Source organism: Leopardus geoffroyi, chromosome B4 (assembly GCF_018350155.1).
Source record: "Leopardus geoffroyi isolate Oge1 chromosome B4, O.geoffroyi_Oge1_pat1.0, whole genome shotgun sequence".
Classification (NCBI taxonomy): domain Eukaryota; kingdom Metazoa; phylum Chordata; class Mammalia; order Carnivora; family Felidae; genus Leopardus; species Leopardus geoffroyi.
Window position 1 is genome coordinate 41831929 of NC_059341.1, and position 16082 is coordinate 41848010.

At 53.5% G+C, this 16082-nt stretch overlaps 2 protein-coding genes across 5 annotated transcripts in view; one reads left to right on the forward strand and one right to left on the reverse strand.

Annotated features, from left to right (window-relative positions):
* Positions 1-3799: 3799 nt before the first annotated feature.
* On the reverse strand, positions 3800-9064 carry RBP5 (retinol binding protein 5). 4 transcript variants are annotated; one of them, XM_045463257.1, is made up of 4 exons: positions 8666-9021; positions 6944-7122; positions 4738-4839; positions 3800-4289 (listed from the first exon to the last, which is right to left on the reverse strand). In XM_045463257.1, exons 1-4 carry the CDS (start codon positions 8769-8771, stop codon positions 4236-4238), a joined length of 441 nt encoding a protein of 146 aa, XP_045319213.1. In that variant the 5' UTR covers positions 8772-9021; the 3' UTR covers positions 3800-4235. The 4 variants fall into 4 exon arrangements, with proteins under 4 accessions (XP_045319213.1, XP_045319214.1, XP_045319211.1 ...); XM_045463258.1 differs by lacking the exon at positions 8666-9021 and adding an exon at positions 7409-7691; XM_045463255.1 differs by lacking the exon at positions 3800-4289 and adding an exon at positions 4296-4626 and having other exon boundaries at positions 8666-9064.
* A 197-nt stretch (positions 9065-9261) lies between these two features.
* CLSTN3 (calsyntenin 3) overlaps positions 9262-16082 on the forward strand; it is a 28414-nt gene continuing 21593 nt past the window's right edge. The window contains exons 1-7 of the mRNA XM_045463254.1: positions 9262-9628; positions 12019-12141; positions 12586-12781; positions 14171-14379; positions 14646-14795; positions 15040-15225; positions 15675-15956. Coding sequence (XP_045319210.1) covers positions 9565-9628; positions 12019-12141; positions 12586-12781; positions 14171-14379; positions 14646-14795; positions 15040-15225; positions 15675-15956 — 1210 coding nt within the window. The 5' untranslated portion in view covers positions 9262-9564. The remainder of the gene's footprint in view (positions 9629-12018; positions 12142-12585; positions 12782-14170; positions 14380-14645; positions 14796-15039; positions 15226-15674; positions 15957-16082) is intronic.

Sequence of the window (16082 nt, forward strand, 5' to 3'; positions counted from 1 at the left end):
ATCAAGTCAAGAGGTAAGAGAGAATCGAAATAATAATAGCTAATACTCACCAGTTCTTATTCTGTTCCAGGTATTATGCTGAGTGATTTCACATGGAATTGTCACAAAATTCCCTGGATGAAGGAAATACCCGGTATTGCTTTGTATGACCAGCAAATGGGTCTTATTTACTGAAGGTTAGTGGATGGATATGCTCACACAGCTGGTAAGATGTGGCAATTTGACACCAGACCCTACTCACTTGACCACTGTGGAATACTCCTTCCCAATTTTGGTGCGATTTTAGGTTGATCTAGAGCCTCTGAGGCAAGTGATTTATCCGTGAACCCAATGGCTTGGTGACACTGGTGACCCTCTGCTTGGGCACTGGCCATGGGGGACAGAAAAGAGGCTCCTAGGGATGCCCCCTCTCTCGAGGAGCCAGAACAAAAGTGAGGGCAGAAGGAAGTGAGACATGGGACTGGGTGGGTGGAGGAAGGCAGGAGCCCCAGCTAGACAGTGGGCCAGGAAGTCCTTGAGAGAACAGTGGTGCCCTTGTCTTGCTGGAAGGTCAGCTCCATCTCATGCCTTTGGAATCTAAATGACCTCTGGTGAGAGTGGGTATACAGTGTGGAGCTGTCCCAGAGCCATCCTGTTGGCTGAGATCTAGGGGAGGAGGAGGCCCTGATGGATGCAGATCCTGGCTCCTGGTCAGGCAGGGCCACTGCTTGCATGCTTGGCCTCAGAGACTTTGGCTACCTTCTTTCTTTTTTCCTTCCTTCCTTCCTTCCTTCCTTCCTTCCTTCCTTCCTTCCTTCCTTTCTTTCTTTCTTTTTCTTTCTTTCTTTTCCTTCTTTCTTTCTTTCTTTCTTTCTTTCTTTCTTTCTTTCTTTCTTTCTTTCTTTCTTTCTTTCTTTCTTTCTTTCTTTCTTTCTTTCTCTCTTGCAAACCCAGGTCACAGAGCCCCTTTGATTTAGCCGTCATCCCCTCACCTGCTATCTTTTCCCCTTCTGCTATACCTACAAGGTCTCCCCATCCTCACCTGACCATAATCATGGACACAGCCCTGGGATGGCTCCAGATCAGTCCCTGGGGACCCTGATGGCATGGGTGCTGCTGTGATTGAGGGGATTAGAGCCAGGGGGAAGTGGGGGGGAGATATGTCAGAGAGCTGGATGGAGGTACCGGAGGTGGTCCCCAGGCTGGGGAGGAGCAGCGAGTTCCAGAAGAGGAGGAAGAGCCTGTGGAAGAGCAGGGAGAGGCAGGAGGGGAGGGGCAGGTCATGGTCAGGGTCAGCCATATCAGCAACTGCTGGCCTCTTACTGGCCTTTGGGTACTGAAGTCTAGACCAGATGTAGTTTTTGCCTCTTAGGGGATAACATTTGGGTTGGGGAAAGGAGTCAATATGGCCAAGCCTCTGCTGTCTCTTGGGCTCCCAGGATTTGCAGTGCCTTTTAAGGGTTCCCTTCTGCTAGTAAGGGGTCCAACCCTGTTATAGAATGGAGCTCCTGGCTGCGATGGCCTTTGTGCTTTAAGAGTTGAGGAAATTTCCTGCTTTTTTCCTGAGCTTTCTTTTCAACACGCGGGTCTGGGCATGTGGAGTGGGGGGGTCACATGGGAGACAGTGGCTGAAGGGAGGGGGCAGTGGGGAGGAGCGTCTGGCTAGACTTTGCTGCTCCTGCCTACCCTCTGGTCCCCTACCAGAACGTGGAGCCCGAGGCCTCGGGCAACACGTGGCTCTCTGCTTCAGAAGACACACACCTGCTCTTGGCGTATACGCTGTTGCCTACTTTCTTCTGAGATGAGGATCTGTATTGATATAAGGGATCAAGACTAAAGGACCATCTGAATTTCAGGCCAGAAGGTCGTTTGTGACCATATGGTGCTATCTGGGCCTGAGGAAGAGGGAATGGGGTAGGGGCCCTGCATGGGGCTGGCTCAGAGGGATGCAGTTATTCCCTCTCACATGGAAATAAACATTTTGGATCCCTGATCACCTCCCTGGGGGCGAAGATCCTGGTCAAAAAAGTCAAAGTTGGTCCCCTGGATTCACAGCTTTGTGTGCTCCAAGACAGGCAGGTGGTGGGACTTTCTTTGAGGGCTATTTCCCTCTGGCCTGGTTTTTCTTCTTTCACAGGTTGGTGTCCCTCCTAACCATCTCTTCCATCTGAAGACAGAGGGAGCAGCCTGATCTGAATGAAGGGTTGGGGTTTTGTCAGGGTGAGTATGTGGGTTCAAAATTGATGGGGGTGGGGGTGTGGTGTGTATGTGCGTGCGTGTGTGCGTGCGTGTGTGTGGTGGGGAATGGAATATTCGAGAATGTGGCAGAAGAGGGAAGATTAAACTTGGTGCTTCTTCAGCGCCCACTGCACTGAGTGGCGCCCCCTGCTTCCCACACAGGGGAAACAGCAGCCCCAGCTTCCCAGTCTCAGGTACCTGCTTTCACCCACCCCCTTTCCCACCCACCCCCTTGGTGATGTTTCTGAAGCTGCTCAGTCATCCTCTGACTGCTTTTGCTCTTTTGCGGATCTCCAGGCTTCTTGTTGGACTCTGGCTCCTGAAGGGGTGAGGTCAAGTGAAGGATTTGAACTTGCAGTGTGGATGGCTGGATATTCATGTCACACGGGTTTTGAGGGGTTCAGCTTGGACCTGATATTTGCCATGGAGGACTCCAAGCTACTGGGTCAGGCCCTCTGGCAAGACTGCAGCGAGGGGTGCTGGACCAGCATGCAGAGTACAGGGGACTGTCCTGTGGGGAGAGGCTTGGACATGCACTGTAAACTCAGAGTGACCATGACGTTGTATTGCCCTGGTGACTTAGGCAATGGGTGTCTACACATGGAACATCTTCCTTTGCCTTCGCTGTTCCTTGGAAAGGGACAAGGTAGGATCCAGCAGTCCTCAGAGCTTCTGCTGGTTGGCTTTGCCCAGAGGAGGGCTTTCTACATCCTACTCTACTGGGGACATTTGCAGAGAGGCTGGCAGGGAATAAGCTATTCAGTTCCACTCAGTTCTTTCCCAAACTCATTCCAGAGTGTATAGTAGGATCAGTGTTTCAAAACTAGTGACTGTCTTGAATGTGTAGGGGCTTAGCCATTGCAGGAAGAAGGGGCAGCGGTGATCATCTAATGAGCCAGGGACTTTCCAACAAGCCCTGCCTCCCACACAGTCAGGCTCCGTCCCCACCCCATACAGCCCTCTGGTCCCATGGGACTTTTATTCTGAAAGGACCAACGCCCTTGGAGGTTTGGGTGTGTGTGTGGGGTATCCAGAGGCTGGAGCTGGCCCTGACCCTGAACAGGCCCTGCCCTCTGGGCTGTTTTCCCGGTAGTGATTCCAGGACCCTAAAGGAGGGGACTTACTGTCCTCACTTCTCCCCCTTATCCTCTGTCCCGGCCTTGCTGGCCTTCAAGCAAAGGGTCCCAATAGCCAGGCGTGTTGGTCTTCTCCCTACTGTTGCCTTCACGCCCCTGTGTCCTCATCTTTCTAGCCCTTAGCCTTATATCTTCCATCGGTTTCTAGCCTTCTTGCTGCCTGTCCTTCCCAAAGCAGACATGGAGGCCAGGTCACTATTCTGAAGCTTTGTAGCCTCCCCCAGCACTGAACAAGGGTCTTACTCTGTCCCATCCTCTTCCCCAAAGTGTAGGATGGAAATATAAGATAGCTAGGATTCATTCAGACATTGGCACGTGTGGTCTGTTGAACTCTGTGTGGGTGAGGCTGTGCCTTGGGATGGGTTCTGTTGAGCACATGAGGCTTTCTTGAGAATAAGGACAAGGAAACAGACGACAACAACAACAACAACAACAACAACAACAACTCTACCAGTAGCTCCTGTTTACATTCTTGAACCCAACTCAGTTTTCCAGAAGTTTCACCAGGAAGAGTTCTTACTAGTCCTCAAATGCTCAAAGCTTAGTTCTTTCTTAGATGGAAAAGAAGAAACCAAATGAAATGAAGAGAGTTGAGATCCACTGTTCTCAAGGGGTCTTTCCCCTTTGCCTGTTTCTTTCATCCAGGAGGCCAGACCTTGAACCAGATGTGAGGCAGTGGAGTGTGACAAAAGACTTTGGCCTGGGGGCTACAAGTTATAGATTAACATGGGGAGGAGGGAGGAGGGACCTGGAGGGAGAGTAAGTGGCCCAAAAAAAGGGACTGCTGACCTGAACAATCTGGCTTGAAGGGGTACAAAGCCTCCTCCCCAGGAGGAGCCTGGGGATCGGTGCAGTCTGGAGGGCCCCTCAGCTCCTCTCTGGCTATTTGACCTTCCTGAAGACCTGCTCGCACACTGCATCCCTTGCAGTCAGTTCCTGGGGACACAGTAGGAATAATGAGGAGAGAGAAAGAAAGTTCTTGCCAGCCAGAGTTCCTTTCTTGAGGTCCTGGAGCCCCATTTAATCCTTCAGGATACAGCAGTCGGAGTGCTTGATGTATGGGGAATTGTATCATTGTCCCAAACCTTCAACTTTTCACCCCAGAGGAAGGAAGGAAGCTGGGTCACAGAATGTGAAATGGCTAAGTCTCCATCTCTCCAGTCATGATTTATGGACATTCATCTGATTTGTAGCCAGGGGCCCAACTGGCCCCTCTATTTCTTCCTCTCTCTCCTCTTCCCAGTGCTTTTGTTTTCCTTTCTTGCTTGCCTTCCTTGGAGGGGGGCAGGGAGTGGAGTAGGAGACTGCTTTGATTTGGGCAAGGGGATGAGTCGTAGCCCAAATAGGGGGATGAAACCCCTCTCCCAGCCCTCACCGAGCTTACCAGATACAGCTTCTCTCCCTCCAGCCAGTGTCTCCAGCCTCGGTTGGGGACCTCCCCTTTCTGCACACATACTAGCTGCTCCTCCTCCCAGGTTACTATGGTCTATAGGGAAAGCAAGAATAAGGGAAGATTTGGAGGCAGAACACCCCAAATGCATCCAACTCACTCTGGGCTGCCCCACTTCACACTGCAGCAGATACTGTCTTGCTCCAGCCTCTTCATTCTGAGTGACAGGGTGGTTTTGATTCAACATGACCCCCCCCCCCCACCCCCACTGCCAACTCCTACAGGCTACTGAGGCCATAGTTTGTCTATGGTGACTACTAGGGTAGGGCAGGGATGGCACAGGATAAACCAGGGGTAAAATTGGGTGGTGGGTGATGAAGAACAAAGACTTGGTCCTTGGGATACTTCCAGCTGGCCTGGAAGGTCATTTGCGAAAGAAGAGAGATTGGTTGGGAGTCCCACCAGGGAATCTCTCCTCTTTCTCAGTTTCAAGGACGGCTGAAGTGTCCCTGAGAGTAAAGAATCACCCCTCCTCCCCCATCGGAGTGGGGCGGGCCTGGTATTCCAATCAGCATTTCTTAAACCCTCCTATAGAATAGGCCTTGCTAACCAAGGTGCTGAGAATCTTGATCAGATTGAGCAGGAAACAGGTGTCTACGATGCCAGGCAAGCGCTGGGGAAGAGCTGAGTCTTCAAGGAAGCGAGGGGTTGGTTAGATTGGAGATACTGAGACATTTCCAGCAAGGAAAGGAACAGATAGAGGTAAGAGAGAAGGTCAAGTAGTTGTAAGAGGCTCTAAACTAGGGTGTTTGTGGAAAAGACCCTTGTATTCCATAGACCTCATCTGGAACATAATGGATTGTCACTGAAAGGGTTTAATTCATGGCCACTTTTACATTTTAGATGAATCCTTGTGGCTATAGCATGCAGAGTAGATTAGAGGAGGATTAAGCCTGGGGGCCAATTTCGGGCACCAGGCGAGAAGAGAGGGCTTAAATAAAGGTAGTAATTGCAAGAAAGGCTAGGAAGGATCAGTGATGTTCAGTGAAGTAAAATGGGCCATGAACGTAAGTCACATATGTAACTGCAAGATTTCTAGAAGCCACATTAGAAAAGGAAGAAGAAACAGGTGAAATTAATTTCATATTAATTTCATTAATTTCATTAATGACATATTTTATTTAACCTAGAATATCCCAAACACTAAAATTTCAGCACGTGATTAAAATAAAAATTACTGAGATGTTTTACATTTTTTTTGTACTGTCTTAAAAAACTCACTATATATTTATACTTATAACACACCTCGGTTTGGACTAGTTACATCTCAAGTGTTCAGTAACTGTATATAGCTAGTAGCAATTATATCAGACAGTGTAGATGTTATAAGGATTTCTTGACCAACTAGATGTGGGGTGTGTGTGTGTGTGTGTGTGTGTGTGTGTGTGTGTATGTGTGTGAGTGTGTTGGGACGAAGGGGTAAGGGAACAGAACATGTTGACTGTGATTCCCAGGTCTCTGGTCTGCCTGGTTATCACCATTAACAAAGGCAGTAAATATAAAAGCAGAAATAGGTTTGGGTAGGAAGATAATGAATTTGGATTTGAGCTTGGCGCGTGCAGATGGAAACATTGTCCGACAGATGAAAGCTTCACCCTGAAGTTCGGGAGACAGATCTGGCTGGAGAATACAAGTTAAGGACAGTTTATAGATGGGAGCAGAATGCATGGGTATAGATGATTTAGCTGATGGCTGTGTACAGACAAGAGAGACAAAGTCAAGAACAAAACACTGGGGGGGGGGAACCCAGATAAAGGGGTTAATAGGGGAACTAGGGTCTGCAAAAAAGACCAAAAAGACGGCATGAGAAACAGAAAGAAATAGAAGAGAGTGGAGTCAGAGAGGCTAAGGGAAAGGAGACTCTGCATTGACCAACTGTGTCACAGGCTAGAGGGTGAGCAAATATTTCTTCTTTGGACTCAAGGTGACCTGCTCTTTTTGTCCTTTAGCTGGTGATAAGAGGGGGCAGGAGAGAGTGGTTTGGGGGAAGCACCCGGAGACTGTTACCTTGGGGATTCTTCAGCCTGCTGTGGTGGTCACTTTCTCTGGCTGGGAGAGGTCCCTTCGTTTTGCCTCAGACTGTTAAGAGGCACCTATCTGCTCTCCCACATGCCCTCCCCCAAGCCCCCCGGAAAAGTACCTGGCATTTTCGTCCATCCACGATCCTTAGATCTTCTTCAAACTCAACTCCCACATCGAATTCCAGAATGTAGTTGCGGAGGGTGCTGAGGGTCTTGACTATCACGTGGTTGCCCTGATGGTCAATCTCCTTGTCTGGCTTGAGCAGCAGCGCTATCTTCCGCAAGGCCATGCCGATGTCTGTGGGGGGCTAGCTGTTAGCAGGGGTCCCACCAGCCAGCCAGGAACTCCCCTCCTGCAGCAGTACCTTGGGGCTGTGAGCTTCCCTTTAGCTGGGTGTAAGACTAGAGACTGACTCTCCTACCAGTGCTCCTGGCTAGAAACGGATCCCAGCTCACCTGCCCCCACCTGAGCCTTTCCACAGCTTCTAACCCCAGCACTCCTCCTTCTCAGTGGGACAGAGAGGAAGGAAGGGAAAGGGGAAAAGGGGAGTGAATGGGGCCTGGGGGAGGGGTGAGGCCATTACTTAGGGCTTGCAGGTAATGTTCCATGTTCTTCTGCGAGACAAAGCGGTAGTAGCCGGTGAGGTTGGGAGGCATTGTCTGGGCTGGCCAAGATGGAGATGGAAATTTCAGGAGAATACAGCAGACAGGATGAGGAGGGAGCAGATGTTGTCTGGCAGGTGAGGTTGAGAGACTCCAGGCCAGCCTCTATACACACACACGGTCACACGCGCGCGCACACACACACACACACACACACACACACACAGAACACTCTCGGACACAGAGGCTGCGTAAAGGTCTGTCCTTACCAGGGCTTTTATAGGGCTGGGCCCTGATGCAATAAGAGCTCCTACCAGACTTTCCCCCCTCCCCCCATGATGAGTTTGGGACTGGTGCCTGCAGCCTGAGGGAGGGGTAGGAACTTGGCAGCTTTGTGCCTGACCTCGGCTTTTCCTGAGGAAGGAACCTGAAGTAGTATCTGGGGCTGTCTGTCATCCAAGACTTGACCCTTTTCGAAGGTCAGTTTTGGCTTCCAGCCCATTTCTGGCAGGTTTGGGAACTGTTCCAGAGCTCTGAGGGGGGCAGTCTCCCCTGGGAGAGGTCCGGTCCTGCTGTGTGGTGGGGGCAGGGGGAGCTTCCAGACTCATCCAGGGACGAGTTCTAACAATATCCTGAGATCCTGGGATTGAGTCAGGGATCCCGAAAGGTATGAGGGGGAAGAGGTGGGGAAAGAAGGGGTGACAGTCAGCTGGCCAGGAGCCACCGTGAAGAGAATTCTCCAGTGCTGCCTCCCACAACTCCCTCAGACAGCTTCACCGAGTTGGGGCCCCAACTCTGGATTCCAAACTCTTTGTCCAATAGTGCTCTTCCCAAGCACAGAGAGGGTTGTCAGCGCGAGGTATTGGGTTCAAAGTCCAGAGCAGAAAGTGAGGGAGGAGTTTGGTTAGCTATTTTGGAGAATTTTCTACTCTTTGGCTTGGGACCCAGGGGTTTCCCTCTCCCTCTGAAGTCACTGATGGAACCATCACCCCCCAGTTCCCAGCCTTTGGACAGCCTATGCTTACCAGATGTATTCCCGTGGCTGGGGCTGCCTAAATTATTGTGTACCTCGCCTCCACCCCCTACCCCCTTCTCTCTCTCTCTCTCTCTCTCTCTCTCTCTCTCAGACCTACCAACTTCCCTGGCTTCAGAATCAGCTGGATTGGTTCATCATGGTTTAAGGTGGGAAAAGCAGGGAGAGGGAGGCAGAGAGCCTAGGCAATGGAAAAAAATCCCACCTGCTAGTGACTTGTTTCCACAGGTGTGTGTGTGTGTGTTGGGGGGTACACAAACAGCACACTCTTCTTCCAGTCCCGGAACTCTTTCCACCTCCCTGCTGACCATCCCATGGTTTCCTCAGATACTGGGGCCAGAAACTGAAATGCTACCATCTCTCCAGTTTAGTCTGGGTTTTGCTTCACGGGCTCCCGGGAGGCACGCAGCAGGAACCTGCTGTTGGAATGGGCTGTGAAAAGAGGTTAATGCAGAGCTGCTGCTGGTGGTGGTGGTGGTGGTGGTGGTGGGGTGACGTGAATAGTGCCCCTCCTTGCCTAGCTCAGGTCTTCGTTGACGTCTCCCCTTCCCTCCCCCGGGCATCTAGCTTCTCCCTATGTCCCTCTTATTTCCCACCCCCTCTACGGCTTTCCAGCTTCCTCCCCAGCCCCCGCAGTTCCCTTGCGCCCGCAAATTGCAGTCTAGGGAAAAAGCCCTAACACATTCTCCCGCCCCTGCTCCCCAGTCCCATTGGCTCCCTCCCCCGCCCTGCAGCACCTGGGCCCCCCCCGCCACCCGATTGGCCAGCGACCCCATCAATCCTCGCCTGGCTGTGCTGACGTCATCCTGCAGTAGCGGGGATGGGTTGGGAATGAGGGAGAGAGTGAGGACGCCCGGCTCCAGAGCAAACGAGAAGCCTCTGCAAGTCCCCCACCTCAGCCACCCGGGTTGAGGTCTGCCCAGGTCTGCTGTATGGACCAGTGTGGGCGGCAGGCTCCTTTCTGTCTGTGCCCTGCTGCCCCCTAGCTTCCCCCCCACTGCTTGGAGAGCCCCTGCCTCCCTCCCCCAAGGTGGAATCAGCCGGCTAGAGGCTCTCCGGGGAGAGCGATCGCCTGGCCCTGCCCTGCCCTGCCCACACCACACCATGACCCTCCTGCTGTTGCCCCTCTTGCTGGCCTCCCTGCTCCCCTCCAGCTTCTGTAACAAAGGTGAGTGAGGTGGGGGAGGGGGCCACTGAAAGAGGGGTATGGGGAGAGCCATGTGGGGGTAGGGGTGGGCAGGGGCTGTTGAAGCTCTCGGGCAAATGACAGGTGTGGGTTCTTGCCACCATCCCCCTTCCCACCCGTTTTCTCGGAGCTGCCCCCTTCTCAGCCTCACATCCCCTTCCCCACACCATCCTTTCTGGTCTGTTTCTACCCATGTGCTTCTCTTGCTCCCGTTTAGTCCTCATTTCTATCCTGGGCTCTCTGCATCCTCCCCCCCCCCCCCCCTTCAATTTCACCTCGGGGAGCTATCTCAGGTCTCAGAAGGCCTTGCCCCTGGAGGGTAATGTACATCTCTGGGGGGTTCTCCGTTGTCACTGGGGTGTGCCCGCACTAAGGGTGTGTGGTAGATCCATCTGGTTCATTTCCCTCCCATCCTGGATGGAAACAGTTGCTTGCAGCAGCTCAGCAATTCGGAGCACGTATGTTTTGGCGTGTTCCTCTGCGTCCATACCCGGCATACAGCTGGGCTGAGGGTTACCAGAGCTGCCCTCTCTGGCAGACAGCAGATAAATTCAGCTGGGTGAGGCCATCAGAGGGACGAGGGACGAGGGGTGAGGGGCTAAGGCTCAGGTGGGTGGAGGAAAGCAGGCAAGGGCAAAAGTGGGTGTGTAGGGGGTGCCAGATGAGCGGTGAGAGGAAAAAGCTGAGGACGATGGACATGAGGTGTGGGAGGGGGGTAAGAAGGAGATGGATGGAAGAGGGTAAAGGTGGAGGCAAAAAAAGAGAGAGGATTGAAAGGGACAGAAGAGGGGGAAGGGGAAGTCGAGGAAGGAAGGGCAGGGAGCCAGCAGCGAGTGAAGGAAAAGAACACAAGGAGAGTCTGTGGCCAAGAGGAGAGGAGCAGGGAGACTGGGGGTGAGCTGTGGAGAAGGCGCCCAGCCCTGGCCCTGCGGCACCACAACCCTTCCATCTTCAGGCTGTGGCTCCTCGCCTCAGTGTCTGACCTCAACCCAGCTTCTTAGCCTCCTGCCACTTCCTGTGCTGCCTTTTGAGCACCATCTTGTGGCTTCCTCCTCTGCCATTCAAGAAGGGGGTTCTGGTGGTCATCTGCTAGAAAGGGGCAGGCATTCCGATACCAGAAGCCTTTTTTTTTTTTTTTTTTTTTTTTTTTTTTTTTTGTGGTGTAGTTGGAGGAAAGACTGGAAGACGGGATTTTTTGCTCACCATGACATCCTGGGGAAGTTTCCTTTTGGTGACTCAGTTTCCCTCTGATGATATGTCTTCTTCCACCCATGTTCCATTGATGGGCCATCATGAATGTGCTTTGGGAGTCTGGGGGCTGGCATGGTGGGATTACATAGAGCAAACGGTGGCAGCTGAGGTGGAGGTGATGTAGAAGGGAAGGGAGCACACTGTGCCTTCCCCAAGGCCCCTCACTGGGCTAGGGGGAGATCGGTCCCGGGGAGGAGACACAAGTGAGCTGAGTCTGGCAAGAGGTAGGGAAATCTAGAGGCTGAGTGAGTCCTGTATCCTTCCTGGCTTGGCTGGTGGTTGAAGGGAAGAAAGGGGTAAGCAAGAAGGAGGACTAACTCATGAGTCTGAATAAGAAGTGGGGGTCAGGGAGTGTGGGGATTGGTGGCCTTGTGGGGGACGTAGCAATGTGCTGGCTGCGATTGTGCTCTCTTGGGTGTAGGGATGAGAGGCAGGCAGGAGATTTGTCGTGTTTCTAGGCCAGCTCAATAATCCCTTAGGATGTCGGCTGTGCTGGGTCCGGTCATTTGGCATTGATTCCTCACCTCCATCCCTGCCCCTTTCTGTCCCCCTCCTTCTGTCCTATATATTTTCTCTTCTCTTAGGCTGGATGGATTTAGGCTGGGGCTTGGCTTGGAGAAGGGCAGAGTGAGGGGATCAGGACTGAAATGGGGGTGGGGGTGGTGGTGGTGGTGAAGATAAACACGCAGGATCTTAGGAAACGTCTAGATCTTTTTTCTCTAATCTCAACTCTGCCCTTTCCCAGGGCCTTCTGATGGCCCACCACTGCTCTCCGAATCTCCAGTCTCCACTCACTAGCACTTGAAATCCCTCAAGAAAATTCTTTACCCCCTGACCATGTTTCCCAGGGGAGATAGTGGTCCTCCTCCTCCTCCTCCTCCCCCAGGGTAGGCTGTTGCCATGGAAACAGTCTATCCTGCCATGGGCAGAAGGCTGTGACATCCCACAGACCCTCTGACTCCTTTAAAATGCTGATTTCTTGACCTCAGCCCTTCCTCCTGCACGTGCTTCTGCAGAGGGTGGAAAGGGGGATAATAGTGGAGTGTAAGTGGGTCGGGGTTGTGCAGGAGTGGAGGGCCAGCTCACAGGTGCGTCCTCTCCTCTCCCTGGGCGGGGGTCAGCCAACAAGCACAAGCCATGGATCGAGGCAGAATACCAGGGCATCGTCATGGAGAATGACAACACGGTCCTGCTGAACCCACCACTCTTTGCCCTGGACAAGGATGCTCCCCTGCGCTATGCAGGTAATTGGGGTTGGGGGATGCCAAGGTGGGTGGGACGGAGAAAAGTGGTTGGGCCGGCAGAGGGCAAGGTGGGGAGAGGGGAGGTCCTGGGAGAGGAGAGCAGAGGAAGTGGGGAAGAGGCCTCGGCAAAGTGGTAGAAGTAGGCTTAAGGATGGTGGCTGAGTACAGGGAGCCAGAGAGAAGGACGCGGGCAGGCAGAGGTTAACTGCATCACGATTTGGTCACATCTCAGACCCAGTAGCTCTGAGAGGCTGCAGCTTGGGGACGCTGGTGTTGGAGCTATACGTCTGATAATTAACACTGTCACGTGTACAAGAGAAGGGACGGGGGTTTGGGAGGGAAGGCGAAGTGGAACGGAGGCAGGGAGGCTGGGCAGAAGGTGCTGGAAGTGGTGAAGGAGAAGGAGCCTCATCCTTCCTTCCCCACCCCCCCTCCCCGGGTCAGGTGAGATCTGTGGCTTCCGGCTCCATGGGTCTGGGGTGCCCTTTGAGGCCGTGATTCTGGACAAAGCAACCGGAGAAGGGCTGATCCGGGCCAAGGAGCCAGTGGACTGTGAGACCCAGAAGGAGCACACCTTCACCATCCAGGCCTACGACTGTGGCGAGGGCCCCGACGGGGCCAACACCAAGAAGTCCCACAAGTGAGGAAGCCCTTGTCCCCTGCTCCTGGCTGCTGAGCCCTCCCTGCTCCTCCCAAGCCCCTCACCCTCCTCTGTCCATGCTGTCATTGAATACCTACCCCCTCCCCTCTCTGTTCATCGGGGTCTTTTCTTCCAGGAGCTTTCACTCTAGGTGACAGAAACATGTAGAAGAACTCATGGGATCTAATCCTAGTTCTGCCTCTTATGACCTTGGGCAACTTACTTAGCCTTCCTGGATCCGCTTTTCCTGCTCTATAAGATGGGGCGAATGACGATCCTCCTTCCTTAGATTGCCGTGAAGAGTAAAGGCAATGGTTTATGTAAAAAGCAGGCACCACAGTGCCTGATGCACGGGAAAGGCTCAGTACATGGGTCATGAGGAGGAGGAGGGGAACGAGGAGGAGGAGGATGAGCACATCAGCACACATCCGGATTTCTTCCGCCTGCCCCACCAGTCTGCAGCGCGTCCCACACTCACATACTCATGATGTACACATGCACGATGCTAGGTGAGGGTGCGCAGGAAATGGCTCCGGCACGGCCAAGCCTGGGGCCCGAGACTCCTATGTCTGTTCCCAGCCCGCTTCTCATCAGAGAATGGGAGAAAGGTTGGCAGTCAGGGTTCCTGGGCCACTAAGAGGCACCGCACCTTGTGACTCAGTTTCCCATTTGGAGACAGGACCCTGCCTCTGGGCCCCGGGTGCCTAGATCTTGGTGGGAGGCCGCGCTCGCATGAAAGGCATAGCCCCAGGGCTGTCCGCCCCATGGGCCCCGAGTAGGGGGGCCACACCTGTCAAACACGTTGCACACATGTGCACAGAAGACGGCCCTCCGCTCACGCTCTTGTCGGATGACTTAATGGCTTTTATATAAATACCACTTCCCTTCCCCTGGTTGGTTTTAAAGATTTTATTTTTAAGTAATTTCTACACCCAATGCGGGGCTCGAACTCACAACCCCAACACCAAGAGTTGAATGCTCCACCAACCGAGCCAGCCAGGCGCCCCACCCCCCAGTTGCTTTTAATTTGGCTTTTATTCTGTGTCTTCCTCGGTTATCCCGTTGGATCTGACTTGTTGTGGAGGAACAACCAGCTGGACGCAAAATTCTGTCTTAGCCCTTGTCTTAGCACCGAACCTATAGGACTCTGTACAGGAGTTCTCCAAGTCAGCTGAGGGTGTCCTCTGAGGTTGTCCTTTACCCCTGACATCAGTCACCCCTTCCTGTGTGGTGCCTGGTGCCCTGGAGGGTGGGATGAGCATGCCCACAGCCCCAGGCTCGGGACGCACTGGCTCCTGTGTGCTCTGACTCCCGGTCTGCATTCCCCTCTTTGGGTTTTGAGGCCGGCTGACTCTTGCTTGTCCCTCCTTCTGCTCGGGTACTGTGCAGGGCGACTGTGCACGTGCGGGTCAATGACGTAAATGAGTTTGCCCCCGTGTTTGTGGAGCGGCTGTACCGCGCTGCGGTAACTGAGGGGAAGCTGTACGACCGCATTCTGCGGGTGGAAGCCATCGATGGTGACTGCTCCCCCCAGTACAGTCAGATCTGCTACTATGAGATCCTCACCCCCAACACGCCCTTCCTCATCGACAATGACGGTGAGTGCATCCCCTGCGGCCCCGCCCCTGGGCGCCCACATCCCTCCGAACACCCCGGGGGCTGAACTCTCCACCTGTGTCCCTCAGATCCTCTTTCCACACCCGCCTTCCCAATGGAGAGCCTTTTTCCCCCAGATACCTCCTTCCCCGTCTTCCTGCTGCCTGATTCACCTGTTGCCCAATTGGCTCACGAGTCCTCCCCTTTCCTCCCTAGCCTTTCCCTGGCGCACCTTATCCTCTTTGTCTTCCCCCCACACCTATCCCAGGAAACATCGAGAACACGGAGAAGCTGCAGTACAGTGGCGAGAGACTCTACAAGTTCACGGTGACAGCTTACGACTGCGGGAAGAAGCGGGCAGCGGATGATGCCGAGGTGGAGATCCAGGTGAAGCCCACCTGTAAACCCAGCTGGCAAGGTGAGGAGCTCTGCGCTGCGCTGTCACCCATCTTGTAAATCATCTCTCACCTGGGTCTCCCTTTTGTCCCTTCTGACAATCACAGGGCTAGGTTAAGAGCCAGGGGAGAGAGATTTGGGGGCAGGCTTGCAGCTGTCTACCTTGGCTGTCTACCCAAGGGTGTCAGCGGACACGACAATGGCAGAATGGATAAGAGGGGCTGCCTTCCTCTCTCTCTGCTACCCTCTCCTTGTCCCCCGTGCAGGCTGGAACAAAAGGATTGAATATGCACCAGGCGCAGGGAGCCTGGCTTTGTTCCCTGGTATCCGCCTGGAGACCTGTGATGAACCTCTCTGGAACATTCAGGCCACCATAGAGCTACAGACGAGCCATGTGGCCAAGGGCTGTGACCGTGACAACTACTCAGAACGGGCACTGCGGAAACTCTGTGGTGAGTGTGCCCTCCTCTCCCCAGGCTTCTGCCTGACCCTCCTCTGCCTCTTTCCGAAGAATCTGCCTCACATCTTCCCTTGCCCGCCCACAGGTCTATATGTATATATATATCCACAGAGGTTGTAGCACGTGGTTAACTCCTGTGGCCCCCAAAGCAAATCATTGGGTCATTGGCAATGATGCATAATCATAATCGTAGCACAAGACAGTCACCAGGTACATTGCGGAACAATGGTAGGGAGAGATGACGAGTTGGAGATTGAGTTCATTGGAGAGCCATTTCTAGAAGAGAGGTCCACCCTCTGGTGTCTTTGAGGGGCTGGGAGAGGGGGTGAGACTAGCTGTGGGGAAACCTCTCTCCTTCATTCGCTCTTTCCCTGGCTGCTTCCCATTTCCCCATCTGCTGTGTCTCAGCTCTGACACTTGTGCCTTCTGGGGCTTCTGCAGGTGCCGCCACCGGGGAGGTAGACCTGTTGCCCATGCCCGGCCCCAATGCCAACTGGACGGCCGGACTCTCGGTGCACTACAGCCAGGACAGCAGCCTTATCTACTGGTTCAACGGCACCCAAGCCGTGCAGGTGCCCCTAGGTGGCACAGCCGGGCTGGGCTCTGGGCCCCAGAACAGCCTCAGTGACCATTTTACTCTGTCCTTCTGGATGAAGCATGGTGTGACCCCCAACAAGGGCAAGAAGGAAGAGGAAACCATCGTGTGTAACACTGTCCAGAATGGTGAGCCTTCCCCAGGCCACTGGTCTGAGAGTGAGGAAACTGGCTTTTTATCCTGTTTCTGTCACCATCCAGTGTGTGGCTGTGGACAGGCCACTGCCTCTTTCTTCACTTGTAAGAGGTGGTGCT

Excerpts from the sequence above, each read along its gene's own strand:
- RBP5 (XM_045463255.1), bottom strand. The coding sequence starts at position 8,771 with ATGGTCAGCAGGGAGGTGGAAAGAGTTCCGGGACTGGAAGAAGAGTGT. Across the intron at positions 4,840-6,943 it reads TGGATGGACGAAAATGCCAG|ACCATAGTAACCTGGGAGGA; the intron begins GTACTTTTCCGG and ends CTTTCCCTATAG. Across the intron at positions 4,627-4,737 it reads AGGGAGAGAAGCTGTATCTG|GAAGGCAAGCAAGAAAGGAA; the intron begins GTAAGCTCGGTG and ends CCCCCCTCCAAG.